General features: G+C 46.3%; 2 protein-coding genes across 2 annotated transcripts; one reads left to right on the top strand and one right to left on the bottom strand.

Moving 5' to 3' along the window:
- The first annotated feature begins 228 nt into the window (after nucleotides 1-228).
- On the top strand, nucleotides 229-6,064 carry LOC100341246 (gastrokine-3). The gene is made up of 6 exons (XM_002709661.4): nucleotides 229-297; nucleotides 1,932-1,985; nucleotides 2,167-2,301; nucleotides 3,332-3,439; nucleotides 4,779-4,920; nucleotides 5,760-6,064. Exons 1-6 carry the CDS (start codon nucleotides 286-288, stop codon nucleotides 5,852-5,854), a joined length of 546 nt encoding a protein of 181 aa, XP_002709707.1. The 5' UTR covers nucleotides 229-285; the 3' UTR covers nucleotides 5,855-6,064.
- A 3,964-nt stretch (nucleotides 6,065-10,028) lies between these two features.
- GKN2 (gastrokine 2) lies at nucleotides 10,029-18,870 on the bottom strand. The gene is made up of 6 exons (XM_008254307.4): nucleotides 18,798-18,870; nucleotides 16,105-16,158; nucleotides 15,546-15,683; nucleotides 13,670-13,777; nucleotides 11,537-11,699; nucleotides 10,029-10,666 (listed from the first exon to the last, which is right to left on the bottom strand). The coding sequence occupies exons 1-6, from the start codon at nucleotides 18,807-18,809 to the stop codon at nucleotides 10,584-10,586; spliced, it is 558 nt and encodes a 185-aa protein (XP_008252529.1). The 5' UTR covers nucleotides 18,810-18,870; the 3' UTR covers nucleotides 10,029-10,583.
- Between the last annotated feature and the right edge of the window lie 425 nt (nucleotides 18,871-19,295).

Raw genomic sequence — 19,295 nt, 5'->3', positions numbered from 1 at the left:
CCCACAAAGACTTTTTCATGTGCCATGTTTGCATTGGAACCAGTAGAGGTATCAGGGTAAAGGAAAAATGTTCTCACATAGTTAAAGAAAAGTGATAATTGTGATTACATAAATGTGCCTTTTTCCCCCCCTGAATGGTATCCGGATCAGGTTAACTACCCCAGAGACCGTTTTCATGGCAATAACTGAAAGGTTTAGGACTATATAAACCAGCTTTAGAAAATAAACGAGGCATTAGAAGTTCTACTATGTATGCACCTGCATGGGGTCTGAGAGGGAGACAACATGAAATGCCCTGTAAGTATATTTTCTAATTTAGCATGTAGGTGGTTATGTTCAAAATAACCAGGAGCAGTTCTATTTTTCCCCAGAGACTCTTCAAATCAAACCCAAATAGAATTTCCCAATATTAATTTGGCATAGAATTCCTCTGTCGAAAAAGTTCTGTTTTGCAACATCTAATGAAGGGTCCTCTCCAATGGAACAGATAATTGCTTAATGACTGAGAATCTTTGGGGTTTGGATAGATACTCATATTTTATGGTGATCTCCTCCCAGATTGGTGTTTTTTTTAAAAAAGATTGTATTTATTTATTTGAGAGGTAGAGTTACAGACAGTGTGAGAGAGAGACAAAGAGCAAGTCTTCCTTCCGATGGTTCACTCCCCAGATGGCTGCAACAGCCAGAGTTGCGCCGATCCAAAGCCAGGAGCCAAGTGCTTCTTCCAGGTCTTCCACATGGGTGCAGGGGCCCAAGGACTTGGGCCATCTTCTACTGCTTTCCCAGGCCATAGCAGAGAGCTGGATTGGAAGAGGGGCAGCCGAGACTAGAACCGGTCCACATATGGGATGCCGGCACCGCAGGTGGAGGATTAACCTACTGTGCCATGGAGCCAGCCCCTCCAGATTGGTCTTATTTATAACTATCAGTGAATTAGAGTTTCAGACGTATTTGATATATAGTATAATTTCCTCTAATAGTTCCATAGAACCGTATTGCTATCTGTTCTCATGTATTACCTTGATTAACTTTTCTGCACCATGGTTGTTGTTCACACAGTAGCTGGTTTTTTTTTTCTTTGAAGACAGTTCTCTCCTTGTAATGTTGTCATTACATGTGGTATATTGCATGGGATGATGTAGGGATGGGATAAATGAGAAGTTCTGTCAGTTCTAGCCCATGTTGTGAGTGTACATGAGCTGGGTGAACCCTAAGTAGACCAGATAATGAACTATGGGGTATGGGGAAAGGCTCATCACTACACTTACCTTGATCTGTTCTTGCCCCCCACCAACTCTTTTTGACTTTCCTTCTGATGCCTAAAATTCTCTCAACAGGCAAGGCAGGTCACATAGACATGAAGTGATTAACTACAGAGACTGCAAGATCTAGTCCCATTTAAATACAATCTATTTCAAAATAAAGTACAGATAAATGATGCATGGTCTTTTACTCTTGGGCAAGGTGGAAGAACCTAAAGGAGAAGAAATCAGGAGGAAATCTATTTCCTGAAGGATTAGGAGGTGGCCACAGTGATTGGATGGAGAGGAGAAGGTGCAGAAAAAAGAGACTGAGACTGAATTACCATTTAATCACTTATTTTATCATTTGGCTTAAACCAGTCTTTTCCTATGTGCAGATCAAGTGGTTTATTTGGTTGCCTACCATTTAGCTCAGTGACTGACAGTAGACATGATACGAAACAGAAAATGTCCTTGAGTGAATGATAAAGATTTTCCCATGGAAAACCCAGAATACCCCATATGAACCACACTGACTGAGTCTCCTGATACACATTGGGGTCCCAGGGGCTTAGGAGATATTGAAAGCTATTGATCGTTTTATGAAGACTGTAGCCTCACTGGGACTTTTGGCCCTGGACTTCTCGTTACACTAAGGAAAGAACACAGCAATATTTGTTTCCATTTCAGATTGCACCTTCCATCATTGTGACCTTCTTCCTAACTCCATCTCTGGCCCTGTTGGTGAGTGAAGGTGGAGTGGGTCCAACCCCCTTTAGTCCTCCTTTAGCAAAAATATTTCAAGGATGATGATCTAGGATGATGATCAAGGATGACTTCCCCCAAATTTCTTGTGGGTGCCTGTTAAGCCTGTAAGGTACCGGCAGAGTGGGAATGTGTCTCACTGTCACTTGCTTTTCTCCAGAACATCAGTGACAGCCATCCTCTGGATGGATCTGTCGCGACCCAGATCATCCATGTCAATGCCCTCCGAGGTCTGGTCAGCATTCGAGACAACAATGTTTTGAGTGAATGGGATGGAATCATGGACTACAAGAATGTAAGCTATGAAACCTGTTCATTGTGATGCTAAAGAAAGCCTTGTCTGGTCCAAAATGTAGCTTTATAAGCCTTTCCAGAGACAGAGGGACCCTGTCCACATTTGCCTTCTCTAGGTTGGGCCCTTGAAGGGAAAGCATGTCTCTAGGTAAGGGACCAATTTTCCTGCAGATGCACTGATTTCTTCTTGAGCAAAAGATTGGAGAAGTTTCTCTGGTCTGTAGGAATCCTGAACCCCTTGGTATTCCTGTAAGGTATGGACTGCTAATGGCACCCCAACTAACAAAGAGCCCTCATTTCTTGTAACTGGTATGTGCCACAGGGGTGATTTTGTTGGGATTTCAGCTTTTAATAGTTATTCCCAAAGAAGAATAATGATATATTTTCATTTTTGGAACTCTGGCTGCAACTGCCCATCTCTGTAAGTGGTAAGAACTAGGAGAACAGTGCAAGACCAGGAAGGGGCCACTGATGGCTTTGGAATGGCTCTCTGTGTGCCTCAGTTCCCTCTTCTGCAAGACAATATCAATAGCTACCATTCCTGCCTGGCAGGACCCTCAGGGATTAAGTAGAGTAAAAGCCCACACTGCTCATTCTGGCCCAGAGGGCCCTTTGCCATCCACCCCCTGCTGGCTGCAAGCCCTTCCCCTACCCATGCTCATCACCTTCCATGCAGCCACATGGGACATTGCAAGAATGACATGGGCATGCTTCTAGGCTCTCCCTTTACCCTCTTGCCTTCATGTGAGCCCATAGGAGAAGGGCTGTTATTCCTGCCTTGTGGAGGCCCCAAGAACCATGCTAGTTGCTCAGCCACAGAACAGGACCTCGAAGCGAGCCTTATTATGGAGCTAGCTCCTTACTCCCCCAGTCCTGCAGAGGCCGCCCTCTGAGATCCCTTCCCAGGCCTGCCAGTAGAGCTCTGTAAGCATTGCCATTCCTCATGTTGCCCTTTGTGTGGTGCCCAGGGCAGCATCAGGCTGGGTGCCATCCCCTGACTAAATGATGTGTTTCGGTTGTGTTGCTTTAAGGCCCTCTTGGCGGCTAAGCTGTTTAGCAAAATGGCCTGTGTCCTGGCCAAGATGGACCAAGCTGTCTTCCCAAGCCTGGCTGATGTCAGCAAGGCCCTGGATCAGAAGGTAAGTGAGAGCAGCTTACTGTGGTCCCCTTCTAGTTTGGGGTCTCTCAATTCTGCATCCAACCACCTGAGAGTACTGAGTTTGTTTATGCTTCTTGTTATTAATTTTTTATAATTTCTATATTTTATTTATTTAAAAGGCAAAGACAAACAGACAGACATATATCTCCCATCTGCTGAATCACTCCCCAAATACCCACAGCAACCAGTTTGGGCCAGGCCAAAGTCAGGAGTCAAGAACTCAATCCAAGTCTCCCATATGCATGGCAGGGACCCAAGCTCTTGAGCCATCACTTGCTGTCTCCCAGGGTACTCATCATCAGGAGGCTAAGTTGGGAGCAGAGCCAGAACTCAGACCTAGACCATCTGATACGGGATGCAGGGGTCCCGAGTGGCATCTTAACCACTGTGCCCAATGCCCCACCCCATGCTCGTTCTTAATGCTCATGACGTCATACTATCATGCCAAGGATTCCAAGACACATCCATGGCCCATTCAAGTCAAATCATAATTGAAGCAATGAAAATTCTATGTGATCCTATGCAATTGTCTCACTTTGACATATTCTAGAAGGATATGAGCTTCATGTTAGTGACTGTAAGTTGTTGAATATAAGTGTTAGAGAGAACCAATAGAGTATTCACATGGCCCCCTGTAAAGACTGACACATACATCATCTTTAGTTGAAAATAAGTACAAAACTGATGAAGCTGTCTTCCCTTCAGTGTCTTGGATGACATAGATAGTCTAACAAGCTAAAAATTAACAGGAAGTGCTTGGCAAGTCATTGAAACCTGCTCTCATTAAGTAACCTGAATTCGCACATTTGGGGGACATTCATGTTGGTGGCATGAGCGTTTAATGACACTTGAGAGAAAAATACTCTTTAGGACAAACAAGAAACAAGCATTTATCAACTTTTTTAAAGAGAGAAGCTGAAAATATCCTACCTGTCTGATTTAACAAGTAAAACCCAAGTGCAAAAGGTAATTTTCAAACTGTTCTGTATTATTTTTACAGAGGAAAAAGCAATGAAGTCTGGCCAAGTCATGAAGTTAAAAAAAAAAAAAAAAAAAAAAAGGTGAAAGGAACGGTCAGGAAAAGTCACCAGAACATACTGGCTTATAGACAGGTTTCTTGGAGTGATGTCGCCACCTTGTGGCCAGTTAGGATATTGCTGGTAGAGACAGAACTCCAGGCCAAGTTTGCGTTTGCAGCTTTTTTTTTTTTCTTCTTTCAGTTGAATCGCTCCCACGTGTTGCTTCCACTGACCTGCGGGCCAGGGTCGGAGGAATCCATCACTCCCTGACTCACCACTCTGCTGCCTTGCCTCTTCCAGGATTTGAAGCATTACCCATCCACCCACGGCCTGACCTACACTGTCTTACCCAACCGGGTCAAGAACTTAGCCCAGTATGGAGTGGCCATCAGAGACATGTGCAGAGATGTTCCCACCTACTTTGCCCAGCAGCAAAAAGAAGGTGTGTTAGCAACTCATCCGGAAACTTGAGACCATCCGTGAACCAAAAGCTGCAGCATGATTGTTTAGGTCACTGGCAAATTTTAATGACCGGGCATTCCATTTCTTTGCTACTGGATATAAAAAACAGTGTATCCCTGGATGCATCCCCCCAGGTAGTGTGACTTCCTGATGCCAGGGCTCACTGAGAATGGGGAGCAGAGTTAGCTTTACCAAAAGGTCGGATTTGGTGGTTGGTGGACACCTTTGCCTGGCCCAAAGCCTCATCACCCCCCAGCCAAGCAGCACCATGCCAAGTACCCCACCACTAGAGGTCCACTGCTTGGTGCTCTTTCCAAGATGCCAGAGGCTAGACGGCAAGACCCTAATAGTTAGAGTTCACACTGGGCAAGGGGCACCTCCGTGGCCAGCACTCCTGCTGGAGAAGTGGTAGGTAGGGAATCGGTGGTGAACAGCTTGGAAAGCAACCAGGTGAGACCTCAAGACCTGCCTGTTGATCTCTGCATGGTCAATAATTTCTTCCCATCAGCCTGATGCCAGTCATTTACACTTTAGTATAAGTTAGCCAAAGATCAGCAGGAAAACTCTAGGGGCTGGAAGATTAAGGAGGAAGATTCAGGGCCAGTAAAACAAATAGAAAGAGGATATGCGAGACCAATCACTGCATGGATGGGAGAGATGTGGGGAGTGGGATCTTCCATTCCAATCCTACTGCCTCTTCCTAGCACATCTGTTCTGAGCACCACATCTGTTCTGAGCACACGCAACTCATAATGCATCCATTCTACATGGGGGTCTTAAATCAGCCTTTTTGTAAACTGCTTCTCTTTCTTTTTAAAGGTACTGCCTTGGCAATTGACCCCGATTCCTGTTTCAGTCTGCAAATTCTGCTCTTTATGGGACTCTCCATCTGTGGTGAGATCCCCGGGCTCTGAGCCTCCAGGTGTGCCACACGGAGAGCGGCCCCACCTGGCTGTCCCCACTCTGACTGGGGCCGACACCCAGGGACCCGGCCCATCCTCTGCCCACGGGAAGCTATCCATTTCAGTCCTCCGCCTTCCACCCAGCTCTGTGTAATCTGGAAAAATATATACGCTCTCTCCCCCTGGGTTAGAACAATAAAGTTTCTTGTGTCACCGATCTAACAGATCCTCCCTGCTGCACTTCCTCCCTCTGCACAGCCAGCCAACACAAACCAGGACAGCCCACACCGGCCTCATGTGAAGGAGAAGGTGCCTGTCCCAAGGACGTCTCCTCTCTAAGCGCCTCTCTTTGGGGTGTCCCTTAGGGGAATCTCTCAAGGATTTTGTCAACCAGTCAATCAGAAACAAACAAAGCAATAGCCCCAGCACAGACAATTGTTAGGTCCAAGGCCACATCTTGGTCTCCTGCAAACTGAAGCTGAGAATCCAAAAGATCTCTGCTCCTCCCCATGATGGCCCAGTCTGCACTATGAAAATCCCCAAGCCATATCCAAGTGAACCTACCTCTGGAAATGGTCTAAGCCCGTAAGTGGAAAGCCTCAGGCATTTCTCTCAGGTGCTGATTCTTAAGGGATCCGGATTCTTAGCCCTCTTTCCTTAACGGTCCATTCCTTCAGCTCAGAGGGGCAGAGCCATGCCCTCCTACACCACAAAGGACATCCCTGACTCCCTCGATGTGAAGAACAAGAATACACAGTGTTAATCCTCCGCCTTGCGGCGCCAGCACACCAGGTTCTAGTCCTGGTCAGGGCACTGGATTCTGTCCCGGTTGTCCCTCTTCCAGGCCAGCTCTCTGCTGTGGCCAGGGAGTGCAGTGGAGGATGGCCCAAGTGCTTGGGCCCTGCACCCCATGGGAGACCAGGATAAGTACCTGGCTCCTGCCATTGATAAGCACGGTGCGCCGGCCACGGTGGCCACTGGAGGGTGAACCAACAGCAAAGGAAGACCTCTCTCTCTGTCTCTCTCTCTCACTGTCCACTCTGCTTGTCAAAAAAAAAAAAAAAAAAAAGAATACACAGTGTTGAAGATGCAGACACAGATGTCCGTTGTAGGTTGGCAATGGAAGCACTTTAAATTTAGGCTTCAGGGCCTTTAAATTAGGCACTTTAAATTAAGGGTGCAGGGCCTGGGGTGTTGTGTGGCATGCACACATGGAGCAGAAGGGCCCTGGGTGTTGGGGATGCTGGTGAGTGTCAGCTCCCCCCAGGAGCAGATAACGGTGCAGGAAAGCTACCTACAGCCAGGAATGAAGGGGTCTGCAGAGGGAAAACCCAGGATACATCTCCAAGCGGGCTTTAAGGGGCTGAGCAGGATGGAGGCTTACAGTCTGCTGCTGGGGCCATGCATGGCTTGTTGAGGATAAGGCAAGTGGAGGCAGGCCCACAACCACATTCCGGGTGGAAGTATCAGACACACCATACTAAGATGAGTTGATACCAGGCCCCAGGAGGACTCCAAGGCCTGACCATTGAGCCCCAGACTCAACACACCATAGCTGCCGTCCGTCCTCAGCCTCTGTCCACTTGGTCCCTGACTCCCAGCCTCCACCTTCAATCCCAGCAGACACCAGCCCCTGCCTCATCACAGGCATCTAAGCCACCATTAGGGCTGCCCCTGAGCCGTCCTTGTTCCGGAGGCCCTGTGATGGTGTGGGGCCTTCAGCTTACTGACTGCTCTGATGCCGGTCCCCTCCAGCCCCTGGGCTTCCGGGCCTCAGCTGCTCCTGGATTTCTCATCACCTCCAGACCACCTCCAATTATTGTAGCATGCCTGTCGCTTCCAGGAGGCTCCAAGACCCTGCACCCACCCACCATGCCTGGCTGGGTCCGAGGCCTGCTGCCCTCCTGGCAAGCATGTCAAACCGGGCTGTCATTGACTGGGCACGGAGGGATGGCTGTGTCCTGAGAAATGGTGAGCAGAGTCCCCTAGAACCTGTCAAGGTAGATTCCAGTCCCTCAGGTTACAAAGGGAATCTGCTTCTTACAAAGAACCTTCCAGGGAAGTGTGTGGTTTTGGGAGTTGGGGTGGCCTGGGCAAAGGTGTGGTTCAAGTTATTTCCATCCTCAGATGACCTCGGTTAAGATTTGCCCTTAGAGTTCCTCTAATCCAGCACTCAGGGAAATGGATGCATTTGAATCTCCAACCAGTGCCCCTCCCTGACCCTGACCCTGACCCAGACACACTCCATGTGCATCAAAGCTGCCAACCTTCTGTTTCAAATCAGTCACACTAACACTGACAGCAGTCCGTGTCTGCCACCTGAGTGAGGAACTTGAGCTTCTTGCTGAGTCTTGTAATCAGCTGAGTCTCCCTGGGAACACCTAAATGGTTAGAAATTTACTGGTGCTCCTCTAAGCATGGAAGTCTTCTATTTTCTTTTCTTTCTTTCTTGGGGCCACTCTGTGATTGACATAAGCCAGTGCCTCTGATGATGCCTCTTAGAGTTGGGAGAAGGGGCGGAGGAGCCCACAGGGCCCCCAACCCTCAGCTGAGCCATCTCCATCCCTGCTCCTCCTCTACCAGGCATTGCATTCAGGGCAGACTCTGCCATCTCTCCTAATGAGCTGGGAGCCCCAGGGGCCAGAGGAGCACAGGCTCTGTGGACCCAATGCAGAAATGTGTCTCTTCTTCCTTGGGTGTTTCAATTATTTGTGTATGTCCTAAATGTATTCTGTGGCTCTTTAAAGAAGCCAATCTTCGGCTGGCGCCGCAGCTCAATAGGCTAATCCTCCGCCTGTGGCACTAGCACACCAGGTTCTAGCCCCAGTTGGGGCACCAGATTCTGTCCTGGTCACTCCTCTTCCAGGCCAGCTCTCTGCTATGGTCCAGGAATGCAGTGGAGGATGGCCCAGGTCCTTGGGCCCTGAACCCACATGGGAGACCAGGAGAAACACCTGGCTCCTGACTTCGGATCAGCGCAGTGCACCGGCCACAGTGGCCATTGAGGGGTGAACCAATGGAAAAAGGAAGAGCTTTCTTTCTGTCTCTCTCACTGTCCACTCTGCCTGTCAAAAAAATAAAAATAAAAAAAATAAAATAAATTAAAAAAAGAAGCCAATCTTCTATCTTCATGAAGAAAACCAATGCAAGACAATGAGGTTGATACAGAAAAAGAGAGTCTGACCAACTTCAAGTACCTAGTTCCAGCTACTCAAAGTAGAATATTCCTTTCATTCCATGGCTAATTATGTGGGCCAATGAATTCTCCCTCGGCCTCAGCACATTTGATTTGGATTCCATCACTTGGAAACACCAAATTCCCAGCTAATACACTCTACCTTCAGTTGACACTTTATTATGTACTCTTTACTGTTGTTATCCACTATTTTCACATAAATGCCTCATTTCCCCAATGAGATGATAACTTCCTTCACTGTGGTAGCCTGGTCTTGGGCCTCTAGCACATCTGTCTCAGTACTGAGTACATGGTAAGTGCTTGAAGTGTATCACTGATGACTGTTCAGAGTAGATGTTACAATGATAGGAGTAGGAGTGGTCGATGGCAGATGGAAATTCTTGTTAATGTAGTCCCTCTTTGTTCTAAACTTGCATCCAACCAACAAGAGTCCACCTGAGACCCAATGCTACCTGGGCATTATTCATAGTGCAATTTATGCTTTTCTGTTACAAAGCAACTTGGCATTCCCAGTTACATTTCTCTCCCTTTAAGATTTTCAGCAAGGTGTCTCTTTCCTGGGTGCTAAGTGCTCCTTCTTCCACGCCTCACTTCAGGACATCACATATTGTAATAGTGTTCCTTAAGGTAGAGCCTACTGTTTAGTCAAGGAAAAGGACTTTCCTAAAAACCATCTGAATGGCCATAATGCTTGATGCTTTGTCAGAGGGGAGAGCACCCTTCACCTGAGCAGTCCAGGTGTTTTTTAAGTGTATATTAAGTCCTTCCTTTCACTGAGTTAAGGCCACTCCTGCCCAACCCAAGCTTCTCCCATGCATAGAGATGACAGCTGGGAAGCTGTGCCAGGCAGGTGTAGAGATGAGACTCATACCCAACTGACCAGTCCGCACGTGACTCAGTGATATTGCTTGGGAATTTTCACACAATATGCTACTTTTTTAAAAAGATGTATTTATTTACTTGAAAGGCAGAATGACAGAGAGAGGAAGAGACACATACACACACACACACATAGAGAGAGGGAGGGAGAGAGAGAGGGAGAAATCTTCCATTTGCTAGTTCACTCCCCATATGGTCATAATGGCCAACGCTAGTCCAGGCCAAAGCCAGGAGCCAGGAGCTTCACCTAGGTCTCCCACGTGAGTGGCAGGGGCCCAAACACTTGGGTCGTCTTCCACTGCTTTCCCAGGCCATGAGCAGGGAGCTGGATCAGAAGTGGAGCAGCTGGGACTCGAATTGGTTCCCATACGAGATGCCAGCATTGCAAGCAGTGGCTTTACCCGCTATACTGCAATGCCAGCTCCCACATTATGCTTATTATTTGAAATCCTGGCATTTTTTTCCTTCTACATGTTGACATAATCATGGCTTGCTTCCCTTTCTGTTTACAAAAAAGCAAACACTCAGATATCTGTAAATATAGCCTTTATATTTTACTTCTAAATCTCAAAAATAGTTGGTGCATAAGGAAAAATGTAATTTGGCTTTTGAGTGGAAACCAAGAGTATATTTCTTTAAAAAGATGGAACGAGCAGGCTGATCATCCTAAATGTGAATGTCTGCACAGATGGAAATTCCCAAGATGCCCAGGAGCCCAGCTTTTGCGCAGCCTTTGGCACTGATGTCATCTGGAAAGGGAAAATTTGTTTTAGAGAAGAGTATTAAGAATATACAGGATGCAACACGTCAATGCTTGTTGTAAGTTTCTTCTGCTTATAGCTTCAAGTTACCCAAGAATTTAGCTATAATTGCATTGCAAAGAATAATAATATACTAACAAATAAAACTGACAATTCCTGGAAGTGCAGACTTTCTGGTTTGATGGCATACTGATGTGCCCTTATAAATACTAATGAGTAATTAAACTTTTTTTTCTGGGCAGTTGAAATGTAATAATTGCTAATTCTTTTCTTCTTTGTCTGTCTCCTGTTACTCTAGGGAATTACTTTCTGGCATTTATCATTAATGGCTACCATACAACACAAGAAACTTTGTATAAAAATGCTAATACAGAACCATATGTTACCTGGATGAATCAGAGCTTTTATTCCCCATCTGTCAATGCACCTGCTTCCTCTTTCCTGAACTAATTTTATTCTACATCCTGAGAACATTTTTTAGTAACTCCCTTCTTGCTGTCTCCAACAGATGTAATTGCAAGACACCAAGTGATTTTTTCCTACTTGAAACTCTCACATGTCAAAGAATAAGAGAATCCAATAGTTTTATGTTAGAAGCCAGAAATCTCTTTATAATCCATCCTCTATTTCTGTTTATTACTTTCTCCACAGATTACATGTTCCTTGGAGGCAGGGTTTTCTTTCCTGCATCCCTAATATTGAGCACAATTTCCATACAGAATAGGATCTGATGCCAAAAGGAAATGGAATTGGGTCATGTTTCCATTGATTTGTAATTCATGCAGCACCTAGCAGAGTGCCTGGGACACAGTAGCTTTCAGAAAATATGTGGGGAATGAACAATTTCTCCATACTCACCTGACTCTGACTTTTGAACTATTTCCCCTTTATACAAAGGGATGTGTTCGCAGAGATGCTCAATGGGTGACCCAAACAGGAACCAGTCTGCCTCCAGGATCAGAGACTGCAGAGGGTTGTACCTGACCCACGTGTATTCGTTGGAGAACATGTTGTTCATAGCCTAGGTCAGTGCAACAGAGAGAAACAGTATAAAATGAAGTGACATAACCTGGTATACCTTATCCTACACTTTGCGTTTCGCTTTCAGATTGTTAAGCTGAAGGTGGTTGGGGACCTGAGAAGTCTTCTTCCTGACCAGCCTGCAGAGAAATCACAGTACTTGGGGCCCATGCTGTAGCACAGCAGGTTAAAGGCCCAGCCGCATCCTGCCAGGAGCTGGCTGCTCCACTTCCGATCCAGCTCTCTGCTGTGGCCTGGGAAAGTAGTAGAAGATGGCTCAAGTGCTTGGGCCCCTGCACCCACGTGGGAGACCCAGAAGAAGCTCCTGGCTCCTGGCTTCAGCCCGGCCCAGCGCCATCCATTGCGGCCATTTGCGAAGTAAACCAGTGAAGTAAACCAGCGGATGAAAGACCTCTCTCTCTACCTCTTTCTGTAACTCTTCCTTTCAAATAAATAAAAATAAATCTTAAAAAAAGAAGCTTTACGTACCAGTATTACTTTTCACTGTAGATGGCGAGGAAACGCAGAAGCAGGAACTCCCAGGACACAGGTGGCGCAGATGTAAATTTACAAGCACAGACCTTGTGTGTTCTCACCCTATTGTATTCTTTCTTTGTCTCTTTGTACACTGAACTTTATAACTTCACTCATTTTCCTACCAATCACTATTTCTTCAAATTTTTAAAGTTTGCTTGTAACTATCTTGTTTTGCTTTGTTTTAAAGGCAGAGAGACAGATGGAGAGATATCTCCCGTTTCCCAGATGTCCACAACCACAAGCCTGAGCCAAGCTGAGCATGGCACTCAACCCAGGTCTTCCACGTGGGTGGCATGGGCCCAAGTACTTGAGCCATCATCTCTTGCCTTCCAGGAAGAGCATTAACAAGAAGATGAACCGGAAGCAGAGTAGCCGGGACTTGCACCCAGGCAGTGTGATATGGGATGCCATTGTCCCAGGCAGCAGCTTAAGTACTGCACCGGGTCCCTACGTCCTAGAACCCTGCTCTGAGAAGAGAGGCTTTCCCACCATTTTTACAAAGACATTGACATCTATTTTAGCCTTCTGATATCTAAGGCTGGGTGGTAGAAATCAAGCTGAGGTCGACTCTGTTCTCATTTAAAAAAAGTGAAGCCAGCGCCGTGGCTCAGTAGGTTAATCCTCTGCCTGCAGTGCTGGTACTCTGGGTTCTAGTCCCAGTTGGGGTACCGGTTCTGTCCCGGTTGCACCTCTTCCAGTCCAGCTCTCTGTTGTGGCCCAGAGTGCAGTGGAGGATGGCCCAAGTCCTTGGGCCCTGTACCCACATGGGAGACCAGGAGAAGCACTTGGCTCCTGGCTTCAGATCAGCACCGTGCGCCAGCCACAGTGGCCATTGCGGGGTGAACCAATGGAAGGAAGACCTTTCTCTCTGTCTCTCTCTCTCTCTCACTGTCTAACTCAGCCTGTTTAAAAAAAAAAAGTGAAAACACTTTTAAGAGGCTGAATACCATGTTTGTGGTAAGAAATGTTGTCTCGGGGCCAGCACTATGGCACAGCAAGTTGATGCCCTGGCCTGAAGTGCCGGCATCCCATATGGGTGCCGGTTCGAGTCCCGGCTGCTCCACTTCCCTCCAGCTCTCTGCTATGGCCTGGGAAAGCAGTGGAAGATAAGCCAAGTCCTTGGGCCCCTGCACCCATGTGGGAGACCTGGAAGAAGCTCCTGGCTCCTGGTTTCAGATCAGCACAGCTCCGGCCATTGTGGCCATTTGGGGAGTGAACCAGCAGATGGAAGACCTCTCTCTGCCTCTCCTTCTCTCTCTGTGTAACTCCAACTTTCAAATAAATAAATAAATCTTTAAAAAAAGAAATTATTTTCAAAAAAAACAACAACAACAAAAAAAGAAATGTTGTCTCCTCCTTCTCACTTCTGCATTTCTCCATGAGCACCAGTGCCTGACTCAAAAGCAGAGAGTGCCCGGGGTATCCCAGCATTACCTGACTCTCGTAGATGTACCGTTTGAGTTGGTCCATAGCAGGGATTTTCTCGTCCATCTTCAAGATGAAGCAGGCTCTTCGGGAGAGCAGCCTGGATGCGATGTAGCCCTGAGGAGGCGAGAGTGCAGTCACTGCCCCTGCCCAGCCCCCTTGGTTCTGAACTTGGTGAGGATGGTGTCGGAACCTTGCAGGAAAGACTTGAACACTCACCACGAGTGTATGTGAGCGCGTTTCACTCTGCACCCAAGTCTGCATTCAACTTCTGTAATACAGCATTGTATTTTTCATGTGTCATTTTCACTCTGAAACTGTGCAAACCCATGACTTGTGCTCCACTTTGTCAGGGTGTGGAGCCAGGATTTGTGGTGTGGGGCTTGAAGGACTGGGAGAACAAAAAACCCTCTCTTTCTCTTGATTTTGTTCTGCTTCTCCCCCAGCTTGGAATAAATGCAATATTCTTCAGATCTGTGCTGTCTGATATGACCACTACTAGCCACCTCTGTGTATTCAAACTTAAACCCAACAGCCATGCGTGGCCAGGGGCTTCCCTACTGCAAAGTGCAGAGAGAGAACACTTCCACCTGGGCAGAAGTTCTTGTGGACTGGGATGCCTTAGACCTTCACCCTCCCTACACACGCCTGCTTCATCTGCCTCCTCCCCGCTCCTACCCCACCCCTTCTCCACCTCAAATGCAAGCTGGTTGGCTAGGCCTGGGTGTCGGATTGGGCGAGTAATGGAGGGTGAGGACCTCGGAGCCGGAAGGGACCTCAGGCCATTGAACCTTCACCCAGAGTGAAATTTTTCTTGACAGAGATCCAAATAATTATGCACCATATAAATTTGTGTCTAATAGAAACTCTCTAGTTCCCATTTTTTAATTCTCACAAGTTCCTAGTTCCTAAATTCAAAATGGACTGAGGCCAAATCTGATGATAGTGGGAGAGGTTTAAACCAATTCCTCACCACTCTGATTTTTGGGGTTTTGTTTTATTTGTTTATTTGTTTAAAAACACACCTTCAGGTTTTCTAGGATAATTGCTTAAAAACAATGTCAATACCATTTCCTTTTAAATGGTATATTTCAAAGACTCTACTCGTTCAAATGTGTCACACCAATGGGGAAAAGGTGTGGGAGGAGAATTCTAGAAGAGACGGAGAAGAAAAGCATGTCCAAATGTCCTGTGAGATGGGCTACAGTCTACTTAGATTCAGCGTATAGCTCTGAGCCTGGATGAAACCATGTTCACAGTTAGTGTTGGTGGAACAAACGGAAAACAGATGAATGAAGGACACAACAGGTTTTCTGATTAGGTCTCTGGTTCTTGCGATTAAAGCCAGTAACCAAAACTTAGAAATAGCTTAGTGTGTTTTCAGTTAATGTACGTTCTTTATGATAGAAGAAGTGTGATCTTTTGGCTGTCCTAACTATAGAATTATCTTAGGATAGCTTCTATTTTGTGATTGCTTAATACTTGCTCTTTTTCTGAATTTTGTTTTGTATTAGAAGCCCTAATTCATTCATTTGTAGATTCAACCAATATATTTGAACTATATCTATATGCCATACATTGCACTGGGCTCCAGTCATTCATCTGTGCACTTACACAACAGTGGCATCTTTCTTCCAATTTTCACCAAAATAAGCCAAACACACATTTCCTGTGATTTTTTTTTTACCTTAGGATAGTTTTTTGCCATTAAGATAGTTCTTTTTTTTTTTTTCAATCAATTGCCTGGTTATTTAAAGAGAACAGTAGATGTAAGGAAGTTGTTCAAGAATTGCAACAATAGATCCTAGGGCTCAAATACATAATAAACTGTCCCCTTGCCCTTTAGAAAACCAATCTTGAAGAATAAAATCCCCTTGTTGCTTACATGTTTATAGTCGAAAATCGTAGTAGAAGAACACGATCCTGCATGGATGTTAATGATGGCGGCGTTTTTCTCATTGTCGATTTTCACCGTCTCATGAACACTGCCACCATTGCTGCTGGGGCTGATGATGTTATACACCTAAATTCATAACAGAGACATTACGAATTTGCCACACATCAAATACATTTTAGAGGCAGTTCCTCCAGCAAAATAAAATCTTCTACCCAGTACGAGTAAGAGATCGAAAACTTAAGCCTCTGTGTTAGGATCCCAATTCAAAAAGACCCACGCTAGTATAAAACACACAACACTGTCCTTTGTGGATTCCTCTCTTACATAAGGAAAAGCAGTGCTATCACGGGGACACGAGACGGACTTCCTTTTCAAGCGATGGCTTGTGTTGGTGAAGGTGATGTTGGTTATTGCTAGAATCTCTTCTCGAGCAGAGCATGTTTCACTTCCAGAACACAGCTCTCTATTGCCCACACGCTGTCTTGTATTTTTCTTGTCCTCTCCCAACCTCTCTAAGAGATAAATCCCACAAAGAACAACAACTCACCTCATGTCCATGAGCTGGGATCCCAAAGACGGCCAGCACCACCAGAAATACCCCCTGCAAAACAGACCCATCACATCCACTCCAAATCCAGTACTCGCTGAATGTGGGGACTGAGGGAGGCGTGGGACGGTAAAAACACAGCTCTCTCAGAAAACGTACGCCCGGAAGCATTAGTGATCGTGGGTGTTTGTTCAACCATCCTTTTCCACAGTGTAAAACACCCATCTTCATGCATGTATCAGGCGCTTGTCGAGTGCATATTTTTGGCAGACACCAGATTCCAGTTTTGCCACCCATTTCCAGCTCTTCCCAACATTCTGACCGTCTAGACAACAGGAAAAGCCCAGGGCAGGCGAGCAGTGAGGAAGGACTCATTTTGCTACCGAACTACCCTGCTCTGATTTACACATTTTCTAGTGAAAGGGGGAAAAAGCACTTCTTAAACCCCTGGAGATGGAGAAGGTGAAACAGATTTTAAGTGGATTTATGGGTGACAAAGCTCCAGGAGGCTTCTAAGGGAATCTATGAAAATAGTATGCTTGGGAGCATAATTAACTATTGAGGCTGACGACAAGGAAACCCCCACATTGCCATACAAGCCGTCTTGGTGTTCCCCTAGAACAGCAGGCGAACGGGGCGGAGGTTCGGATATTTTGCTCTGGTTATTTAAGAGGCTGACCTCAGTTTTGTGCTCCGCTGAACCCCACAGTATACTGTACCATCACAGAAAACTTCCAGTAGAGGAGGAGGTTCCCTTGTGGGAAGGGCAGGTATTTTTAAAAACTGTCAGTGAGACTTTTTCTACTCTCCTGCCATCTACCCATTATATTTCTCTTCTGGGGCTGAGGCTGGGCCCGGGCTGCCTGTGTAGACACCCAAGCGGCCCAGATGCACGGAGACTCAGGCCAGCTCTAGTAACCTCTGATGCTCCTGTGAATCCTATTTGGCGGGTCTAAAATTGGGGTTTCGACAGGTACATAAAGGGCTGATCACCTCATTGTGATGATTAGAGGGAGTTCAAGAGCATCCCCTGGCCCCAGATAACCTCCCATGCAACAGTGTGATTAATGCACCATTGTTACAAGTTTGTGCCTCCGGGTTAGGCCTCCCGTTAGAAAATTTAGAGACTCTGGGAGAGAAAACTCTTTAGCCTAACAGCCTTTAACACCCTATGAGGATGCACTAACAATTTGCTTTCTCCCTTAGCTGGAGTGGGAACAAGGGACAGAGACTGTGGGAAGAAGAGTCCATTCTGGAGAAGAACATAGGCTGTAGGCCACTGTCCTTGGCCTACTGCGGTGAGGAATGACAGAGGCTGGGACCAGAGGGAGGAATGGGAGTGGATGGGAAGAAGGCTTTGTCTCAACAGAGATGTAGGCATGATGGATAATTACAGAAGACACTTTACCTGCTTGAGTTTTGCAAGGATTGCTCCTGATAGTAGGGCCTAAGATGGATAAATTACACCCAAATCCCGCATTTACAGGCTTAGGAAAACCACATTCCTTTGTGCCTCAGTCTCCTCTTCTGTAAAATGAAGATAATACTACTTGGCTAACAGGGTCGTTGCAGTGAACAGATGAGGTCGTCCCCATGAAAGGCTCAGCCAAGGGCTCAGTGCACATTTGGAAAACAATTGCTGCTATACTACGATGACCAGTATCACTATCTTTCAAATTCCCATTTCACTCCTGGATAGTACCTTCTGTTGTTTAAAAATGCCTTCATTCCTGGGCCAGCGCCATGGCACAGTAGGTTAATCCTCCACCTGCAGCGCAGGCATCCCAGATGGACACTGGTTCTAGTCTCAGCTGCTCCTCTTTCAGTCCAGCTCTCTGCTGTGGCCCAGGAAGGCAGTGGAGGATGGCCCAAGGGCTTGGGCCCTGCACCTGCATGGGAGACCAGGAGGAAGCACCTGGCTCCTGGCTTCGGATCAGCTTCAGATTGGCATAGCTCTGGCCATTGTGGCCATTTGGGGAGTGAACCAACTGAAAGAAAAGCTTTCTCTCTGTCTCTCCCTCTCACTGTCTATAACTCTGCCTCTCAAATAAATAAATAAAATCTTAAAAAATAAATAAAATGCCTTCATTCCCTACAAAGCTCATATTAAGGAATCATTAAATATCTTCCATGGGGCTGGTGCTGTGGTCATAGCAGGTGCCTGAATTCCATATGACTCTGCCGGTTTGAGTCCCCATTGTTGTACTTCCAATCCAGCTCCTTGCTAAGCAGTAGAAGACAGCTCAAGTCCTTGGGCCCCTGCACCCATGTGGGAGACCTGGAAGAAGCTCCTGACTCCTGGCTTTGGATCGGCGCAGCTCCGGCTATTAAGGCCAATTGGGGAGTGAACCAGCGGTTGGAAGACTTCTCTCTTTCTCTCTCTCTCTCTCTCTCCCTCTCTGCCTCTGCCTTTCAAATAAATAAATAAACTTTAAAATAAATAAATAACCTCCAAAATAACATTCTCTAGATAGCTCCAGAAATTTTCCTTTGTATTTTTTAGTAAGCATCTCAAAAAAGCAGATAATGGAGAACTAAACCTCTGACTTACTATGCAATACTCTGCTGCCATCACAGAAGCTGAGAAGCATACGGTGCTCATCTAGCACCCCGACACCCATGACATAGTGCATGTGAATATTCTCTGCAAGCAGTCGCCCCAAGAGCATTACAAAGCTTAAAGGAGTACTCACGAGGATTTTCATTTTGCATGAAGAGAGGAAGGTTCTGGAGCAAGTGAGGCTGCCCTGTGCAGCTCCCACTCCTTTTATTGGCTTTAGCAGGTGGAATCTCTTTTTCTAAATGATCACTTTGGAATGGACCATATCCGTATCTCAGACACACCCTGGCAAACTCCATTATCAGGCTTGAGACCCAGCCACATCCCTAATATCAGTGAAGTTCCTTAGTCAATAATGAACTTGGTCACTTGGCAAATACTCCCTACTTATCTGTACCAAGCTGCACTTGAGACTTGAAATTCCACCCTTTAAAAATATTTTGTGAGGGTTGTTCTGCACATACAGTTCACAGACATACAAGGAGGTACTCCTGATAACTCCTCCTGGGTGGAAAGTTCTTCCTTAAGACCTGAGCTGGTCCCCCTTCCCGCGTGTCTTTATATCAGTGTCCTGCTTTGTGAATTCCTCCATCTCAGGAAAGGACAGGAAATAAAGGCCTGGACAGTGGCT

This window comes from Oryctolagus cuniculus, chromosome 2 (assembly GCF_964237555.1).
Source record: "Oryctolagus cuniculus chromosome 2, mOryCun1.1, whole genome shotgun sequence".
Taxonomy (NCBI): domain Eukaryota; kingdom Metazoa; phylum Chordata; class Mammalia; order Lagomorpha; family Leporidae; genus Oryctolagus; species Oryctolagus cuniculus.
Note: the sequence above shows the minus strand (reverse complement) of the source record. Positions and strands in the feature narration are given on the sequence as shown.